At 27.5% G+C, this 8,039-nt stretch overlaps 3 protein-coding genes across 4 annotated transcripts in view; 2 read left to right on the forward strand and 1 right to left on the reverse strand.

Annotated features, from left to right (window-relative positions):
* The window catches only part of LOC129619284 (uncharacterized), a 63,796-nt gene extending 61,791 nt beyond the window's left edge, over positions 1 to 2,005 (forward strand). For both annotated transcript variants that reach the window (XM_055534463.1, XM_055534464.1), the window contains exons 5-8: positions 44 to 363; positions 435 to 680; positions 757 to 1,072; positions 1,129 to 2,005. In XM_055534463.1, coding sequence (XP_055390438.1) covers positions 44 to 363; positions 435 to 680; positions 757 to 1,072; positions 1,129 to 1,189 — 943 coding nt within the window. In that variant the 3' untranslated portion in view covers positions 1,190 to 2,005. The remainder of the gene's footprint in view (positions 1 to 43; positions 364 to 434; positions 681 to 756; positions 1,073 to 1,128) is intronic.
* A 1,934-nt stretch (positions 2,006 to 3,939) lies between these two features.
* On the forward strand, positions 3,940 to 5,097 carry LOC129619295 (uncharacterized). The gene is made up of 3 exons (XM_055534478.1): positions 3,940 to 4,241; positions 4,300 to 4,748; positions 4,824 to 5,097. Exons 1-3 carry the CDS (start codon positions 4,043 to 4,045, stop codon positions 5,031 to 5,033), a joined length of 858 nt encoding a protein of 285 aa, XP_055390453.1. The 5' UTR covers positions 3,940 to 4,042; the 3' UTR covers positions 5,034 to 5,097.
* Positions 5,098 to 5,289: 192 nt separating this feature from the next.
* On the reverse strand, positions 5,290 to 7,550 carry LOC129619269 (nuclear transcription factor Y subunit gamma-like). Its single transcript, XM_055534440.1, has 4 exons — positions 7,149 to 7,550; positions 6,504 to 7,079; positions 5,834 to 6,440; positions 5,290 to 5,722 (listed from the first exon to the last, which is right to left on the reverse strand). The coding sequence occupies exons 1-4, from the start codon at positions 7,160 to 7,162 to the stop codon at positions 5,477 to 5,479; spliced, it is 1,443 nt and encodes a 480-aa protein (XP_055390415.1). The 5' UTR covers positions 7,163 to 7,550; the 3' UTR covers positions 5,290 to 5,476.
* Between the last annotated feature and the right edge of the window lie 489 nt (positions 7,551 to 8,039).

Below are 8,039 nucleotides of genomic sequence, written 5' to 3' on the forward strand. Positions count from 1 at the left end.
TTTAATTTTTATAATAAAATCTTAATATATTTTTATATTTTAGAATAACTCCTAGTGCAAGCATGACATCACCAGGTTTATCACAGTGGACTGTTAATGAAAACAGCTTCGGAACACAAACCATACAAACAGGTGAATCATGGGGCGGAAAACGTGGAGATTCATTAGACTCATGTCGTAGCTATTCAATTGGATCAAGGACAAGTGGTTTGGATAAACACCATCGTTCTCGTAGCGTGCCATCTGTACGATGTGCAGTGTGTCGGCAGACAAGGATTGGTAGCGGCAGTGGTAGCGGTACTGCTCCTGGTGGTATACGTACATCTGAAAGTATGCATTATACACCGCGTGTAGCATTTCAGGGTAAATAAATCACATAAACAAAAAATACATAAAGACAAATGAGAAATTATTAAAAATTAAAATTTATTTAGAACCAGCAAATAAAGTTAGAGGCTCATTACCAGATTTACGACACGACTGCTTATGTAATCGTCGTTATACTGGCCGAACTATTATAACAATTCATGGTGAATCAAGTGGTTCCACTGAAAGTTTATTAGAAGAAGCTGATGCATTTGTTAGAAAATCACTTGAAAATAATAATATGAAAGATGATACCATAATTAATCCGAAACGACCAAATTTGAGGAGGATGTCAGAAAATGATATACAAAAAGGTAAAGTAATATGTAAATTAAATTAATTTTCTTTTTAATCTTAATTTTCCAATATTTATTTTGCTATATCATTAAGATTATACTCCGTCAAAACAGTCACTGCCGTTTTTGCCAAAAACAGCAAAATGTTTAAAACCTGGGCATTTAGCAAAAGTAATTACAAAAAATGGCCGGGTTGTTGTCGGTCGAGTACGTTACGTTGGTCCATTAGTTAGTACAAAAACTGAACCAATTGATGAGAATAATGCTTCCAATAAAAATACAATTCCATCCAGCGATAAGAATATCATGTCTTCATCAATATCAACTGATGATCTTTTTGTTGGAATACAATTACAAAGTAAATGCGGAGACTGTGATGGGACTTTTGAGGGGCGAAAAATATTTGAATGGTTATTATAAAATTAAAAATTATTTAACTATTCCTAATTACTTTTCTTTTTTTTAGTGAGCCACTTCAAGGTCTCTTTGTACCTTTCAAAAAAGTTATAATGGCATGGACATCCTAAGCTCTATACTATATGTATAATTTAAAAAAATTTAATGTTACTTGTATTAGATTAAAATGAAATAATTTTATTAAGAAAAGTTTTATGAATTTCAAAAAGGAGAAATTTATATTTATAAAAGAAAACAATTGAAATTGAAATAAATAATTAAGAAAATAGTAATTAATGTGGATAGTTTGTGTTGATTATTATAAATGTTATAAAAATAAGATTATATAGATTCTATATTGTTGTACGAATTTATTCAATGTAATTTCAAAGAGATGACAAAAAGAACAAAAGAAATATGAAAAAGATCCTATAGTGTAGAACATCTTTTTTTGAGTAATTCATATAAGTATCTAAATTCCATATTGCATGAATAATAATTGGTTTTATAGACCTTTAAAATAACATCATTTACTATAATATTTATTATAATTTTTGTATATTATAGTTAATAACATTTTGCTTATATTGTAATTTGTGTAAACTACATTTTTTACATTTAATTAATTATAAATAATTTGTCATTGAAAAAATATTTCAATAACCATAATTTCTGTGATTTTTTCCATTAATTTTTATTTCTTGTTTGTACAAATAAATAAAATGAGACAAATTTTTTCGAGTTCATGCTTTTGATTCAAATATCTATCTGCAATTAATTTAACGCAATAGATTTACTAAAGAAAAAATTGAATCAAACAGATTTTTATGGTGTCCGTGTAACAGACAATATAGTGTAATGGAAATAGGTTTTCACATAGATAAAAAATGGTAATTGAATATATATGTATTTCATTGCTCTAATAGTATCTACATAATAGGCATATGTGTGTATAAAATAAATTAAATAGTAAAAACAAACCTAAAATTTAAAACAAACATTTGCTCAAATCAAATGATTAAAAAATTAAATTACTTAAAAATGAATGCATAAGCACAATGGAATTTTTTTAAAAAAAATATGTATGTTTCTTAAAAGTTTTGACTGCCTTTAATACTCTTTTAATTTTTTATCGTGCTCTCTCTCTCTCTCGTTCTATTTCGGCTTTTGTTTTATAATCTAAATTTACTTTTAACAAGAGGCAGATTTTCTTAACAACAATATTTTTATTCCGTTTTGGACTCGTTAACATATATAAAACTGTTTAATTTTTTAAGGTATAATATAGATACATATATCAACATCTTAAGTATCTGAAATAAAGTTCATTTAAATATTATGTATATATAAGCGATTAATTGTAATATATGTATGAATTATGATTTTTATACATATGTACATACAAATATTCATGTATGTATGTAAGCTTTTAACTAAAATTAAAAGCAAAACTAAAATTTTTTATGTTCTGAGCTACTTATATATTAATCTATAAAGATTGAGACTAAAATATGAAAAACTCGCAAATTACGTAGGTAATATTATAATAAATGCTATATTAAAAACAAAAAGAAGAAGACCTAGATATTAAGTTGTAAAACTGATATAATAAATGAATAAAAAAATATATTGATAAAAATTAAAAAAAAAAAAATTGATTATTTAATTTTGTAAATTAAATTTTTGAGATTTAAACTTACTAAGTGTTAGATTCCATTCGTACCGTTCGTAGAGTTTCACGTTTCGAGAAATTGATTTCGATTCCACGCACTTTATTTTACGACTTCTTTCATTTTCCGCCAACTTGAATGATTTAAATAACTTTTTAAATTTTATTTCACATTGTAGTTATATGTGGAACATAAATTTTCCAGTAAAATATTGACATTGGATATTAGTATCGCTCATTGGAATCTAAATAACAGTACCAAGCAGTCTTAAATTGAAAACAGAACAATGATTCCATTGCGAAATGTCAAAATCCATTTAGAATACATATACATATATCCATATTTAAATGGGGCTGGCCAGATAACCGCTGGCGATAAATTATCCTAAATTCATATTTTACCGCTGTGTTTTTTTTTTTGACATTATCCATTTCTATATGTGTGTAACATTATGTGCAAAATACTAATTTTGACGTTAATCTACAAAATCTTATGCTTCTTTTTATTTAAGATAAAGGAGCCATAAATAGCAAATACACTTGCAAAGAATGTAATTTTAAAATAAATGAATATATGTTTAAATAAATATGCGCTTTAAATAATAAAAAGATACATTTTATCTTAGTAAACTGTTTCATCATTTCTTTCTTAACTTATTTCAAAAATTTAATAAAAAAAAATGTAATCTCATTGATTTTGAATTAAACGACTGTTTAAATTTAAGATGACAGCTGCATTACAACAATATAATCAAACTACCTTATTCGAAATTGTGACGTCAAAATTCTATAATGAATCTGTCAAATAATTTCGAATATATTTAGTGTCAAATTTTGTATGTTGGCAAAGATAATCCAAAAGGAGCTACCGTTTTCAGAAAATTTTTAGAGCTAATGTTTTCCGAAATTGAAAAAAATTTCTTTTTTTTGTATCACAACTCCAAAAATTTTTGCTATTTACATTTATATGAATATCTTGAACTTCCATTACAGTTTTACGAAGTATACGTAAAATACATAAGTCACATATACATATATACATATTAAGGTGTTACAAATAATATCCTTGTTTCATTATATCTCTCCTTTAGCAGTAAATTTTGTGTTCTTACAGTTGAATATATAGATATATTTTCATTCAAAAGAAAACGGCAACACTTATCCCATGTTGTTATGTTGTATATTTTTATTTCTAAACCAAAATAATATAACCTCTTCTTGTCAACTCAATGTCAATATTGAAAACGAATAACTTAGAATTTTTAAATTAGATTACATTTCAATTGTTCATTAATTATTAAGAATCACTAAAAGCATGAGTTTGTTTGTAGTAGATACTTTTGGTGACAATGAACTCCTACAAAAAGAAGATGAGATCGAAAACAACCACGTTTTAGATTTCGTGAGCAAATCTAATTATGAGATTGATAAAGCTATAAAGAACGACAATGATAACGATGATGAAGAATCTGACAATAGTGAATCTGATGAGGCCAGTGAAAAAGGGTATGGTGGTAAGTTAAATTATTTATAGTAAGTTAAGCAACAAACCAAACTAGAGAATTATTTCAGGACTACCTCCACCAAGTGAAGATATAAGTCATATAATTAATAAACATTTAAATTCTGAGTCCAACCCATTCAAAAAAAAGGATTCAAAGAGAAATTTCGAAAGGTTTTCTAATTACTTTTCAACAAAAAATAAATCTGAAAACGTTGAAAATCAACCAAATCTCGATGAAATAACATCCGCGGATCGTCAGAAACAAATCACAGATGCACTTTCAAAAAATCCAGAAGTTTCAAGGGAAAGTTTTGAACTACCCGGCAAACGAAGATTAAAGAAACTGAAAAAAGCTGAAAGAGAAAAAACCAAGGGATCTGATTGGTTTAATATGCCAGCAACTGAAATTACAGATGAAATTGAAAATGATTTGAAAATTCTTCAAATGCGTTCAATATTAAATCCAAAACATTTTTATAAAAAAAATGATTTAAAGGTTCTACCAAAATACTTTCAAGTAAGTTTTAAATTTCGCATTCCTACTATATTTTAAAATAAAATGCAATTGATTTATAATTTATTTCAAAATTAGATTGGTACTGTTCAACATTCGCATTTAGAATTCTACAATGAAAGAAATATTAGGAAAAATAAAAAGAGAACAATAGTTGATGAAATTTTAGCCGATTCTGATGTCAATAAGTACACCAAAAGGAAATATCATGAAATAATTGAAAAAAATCAAAGATATAACCATAAAAAAGCAATGAAAAAGATGAAAAAATTAAAGAAAAATAAATAAAAAACCATAAAAATTTGTGTTGAATTAAATACAATATTATAGAAGATACAACTAAAAACGGATTAAAACATTAATATTAATATTAGCATAAAAATTTTAATATATACATAGACATATATGTATATAGAATTGTTTATTATCTTAATTATTTACAATTCTTTCTATGCTGTATTTAAATTACTTTTTCTTTGTAGCTTTTTATAAATCAAAGCTTTCAAAAATTAAAGGACAATTTCTTTCTCAATAATAATAATTCTATATAAAAATAGAAATTATCTTTTCTAAAAAAATTTTAAAAAATATCACTAAAAAATTAAGATATGACTTTATCTTTTTCTATTCTATTTCAAATTAATAACTTACAACTTAAGTTTAAACAAAACCATTACAATTATATGTATATTTTGTGTTGTTTTAAAACAAATATCTTAATTATCTACCCCTTAATTCGTCCTAAAATTTGTAACGTTAACATTTCCTTTATTTAATACCGGTTGTAACGTGCTCTGGTTAACAAAAATACCTTGACTTGTAGAGGGTTGAGCAGCTGTCGATGCACTTGAAGCAGCAACTTGTATTGTTCCGGTTGGTTGTTGTATGATAAATTGAGGTTGAGTTTGTTGGTTGGAATTCCCGGTATTAGCGCCCTGAATTCTTATAAAACTAAGCTGGTTTTGAGGTAGTGAAATCTTGAAAAAATGTTCAAAATTATTAAAAATTCTCTAATTCTTTATACTCGTATTAGCAAATATAATTTCTAAAATATTTTCCTGTCATATTTTATGAAGAATTAAACTTACCGGAACCGTTTGAATTTCTCCATTAGGCCCAATTATCTGTTGATACAGTTGTACCGGATGTGGTTGCGTCGTTTGTTGAGTTTGCTGAGATCCTGCTTGAACAGCATTCACAGCTGCAGCTTGCTGTTGTATCGTATTAACCAAATTCGCTTGAGCTTGAGGATTAATTATAATATTTTGTGGCATAACACTAATTGGCGTTAAAGCAGGTGGTCCACTAGTAATCAGTTGCTGATTTAGTGGAACCGCTTGAATATTTGAATTCGCTGTCCCACTTGAATGTATTATTTGAGCAACAGGTTGGACAGAGCTATTTGTCGTACTACCTAATTGCAGCAAATACTGAATTGGATCAGATATTGAGGTTGTCGCTCCTGCTGTAGCCACTACCGTAGATGCCTTTTTCATATCAGCTAAATTTGCTTCAGCTTTAATTACTGAACTTGTGTATTCAGGTGTTGTTTCACACGTTGCTGATTTAATTTCTTCACGTGGCACTATATCAATCAAAAAATCAAACTGATCACAACGTGAAATAGCAGTTACAATATCACTTCGTTGTAGCGTTCGTCTTTTATTTTCTTCAGTATGATGCCATGCTCTTAAACTAAAATAAAAAGTGTATTAAATCATTTTGATCTATATATGCATATTCTTTGTAAGAACCTACGTTAATTCTTGAATGAAATATTCACATGCTTTGGCAAACAACAAAGGAGCTTCCGCGGCAATCATCTTTGCATTTTCATCTAATTTCATTATTTTCTTTATTCGGGCTAATGGTAAATTTTGATTTTTTGCGTCAACTTGCTTTAATTCCTTCACTTCTTCCAGAACGGTCGGCCAATATTCATCTAGTGACAATTGTCCAAGTTTTTGGTTTAACTTTGGTTTTCGTTTCCTACCTCCACTACCTCCCGACTGAACAACTGGAATCGTTGTTGCACCAGTTGTTAAAGCAGATGTTGATGGAACTACTGTAGAACTAACAGATATTGGGACCTGATGTGGTATGATTGATATTGTAGGTTGCTGTTGCTGTGGCTGTTGCCTAATAAGCTGTGGTTGTTGTACTGTAAGATGGTGCTGATGTTGAGTTGGTTGTTGCATTTGTCTTTGTTGTGTATTTTGTTGTTGCGCTTGAGTTTGAGCTTGTTGAGTTAAAAGATGTTGTTGATGGACAACAGAATTAATTAAAGACTTAACATCATGTTCATCCAAAGATATAGTAATAGTTTCTGGTTCCCTTGAAATATTAATACATACATGTTTTTTTCACACGTTCGTTGTGTACTTAAAATATTTGACAGCTTACCTATTGTTCATCATAATATGTATTGTTGTTGTTGTCGCCGTCGTTCTTGATTTTTTTATACCTACTTAATTACTACTCTTAATAAAATTATAAATAAATTTGTTAGAAACTATCCAACAACTATTTAACAATGATTATTTCATTCTTCTGATGATCTTCTGGCCCATTATTTTTGTATTAAAAATATGACCGTGCTAAAGAAATAATACACAGCAAAAACTCATGTAGTTTTCAGATTGCATAGCAAGGGATGCTTTTTACAAATCTTGGAAACTGAACTCACAATTAATTTTAGTATCTTGTATTAAAGTTAGAATTCTTTATTATTAACGGTAACTTTTTGTTTATATTGTATATCGCTTTTTTTTAAATTTGTTATAAATTTTGATAGCCAATAGCAATAGTTCAAAACAAGCCAATAAAAATCAAAGGAGAACACTATTGGATGGCGTCAATTTTTGAAGTTTGACATTTAACTTCGAAACATTTTCGAAATTGAATTGTCATATAATTAAACCGTTATTTACTATTTCTTCTAAATTAAAATAAGAAACTTTAAATTAGACTTTTAACGGATAAAATTATTAAAACAAAAGAAAAGCAAATTCTAGCACAAAAAAGGAACGTAACGTTCAATAGCTACCTAAACAAATTTACAAAGGTTAATATGCACGGGTATATAGTGTTATGAAAAATTTTTAAAGTCGTTTCACAACCGATCTTTTTAAACTTTTTTCTAGAAACATTATAAAATATTAAGTATTACTGATTTAACATTATACTGATTTGTATAACAAAAATAATATTTTGAAAAAATTTGAACGGAAAACTCAACATACATACATATTAGATAAATTTATAATGGAAAAAAAGAACTTATTACTCCTTATA

This window comes from Condylostylus longicornis, unplaced genomic scaffold, assembly GCF_029603195.1.
Source record: "Condylostylus longicornis isolate FDR11 unplaced genomic scaffold, ASM2960319v2 ptg000011l, whole genome shotgun sequence".
Lineage (NCBI taxonomy): Eukaryota > Metazoa > Arthropoda > Insecta > Diptera > Dolichopodidae > Condylostylus > Condylostylus longicornis.

Excerpts from the sequence above, each read along its gene's own strand:
- LOC129619295 (XM_055534478.1), top strand. The coding sequence starts at position 4,043 with ATGAGTTTGTTTGTAGTAGATACTTTTGGTGACAATGAACTCCTACAA. Across the intron at positions 4,242-4,299 it reads CAGTGAAAAAGGGTATGGTG|GACTACCTCCACCAAGTGAA; the intron begins GTAAGTTAAATT and ends GAATTATTTCAG. Across the intron at positions 4,749-4,823 it reads TTCTACCAAAATACTTTCAA|ATTGGTACTGTTCAACATTC; the intron begins GTAAGTTTTAAA and ends TTTCAAAATTAG.
- LOC129619269 (XM_055534440.1), bottom strand. Across the intron at positions 6,441-6,503 it reads TATTTCATTCAAGAATTAAC|TTTAAGAGCATGGCATCATA; the intron begins GTAGGTTCTTAC and ends TTTTTATTTTAG. Across the intron at positions 5,723-5,833 it reads GAGAAATTCAAACGGTTCCG|ATTTCACTACCTCAAAACCA; the intron begins GTAAGTTTAATT and ends CATTTTTTCAAG.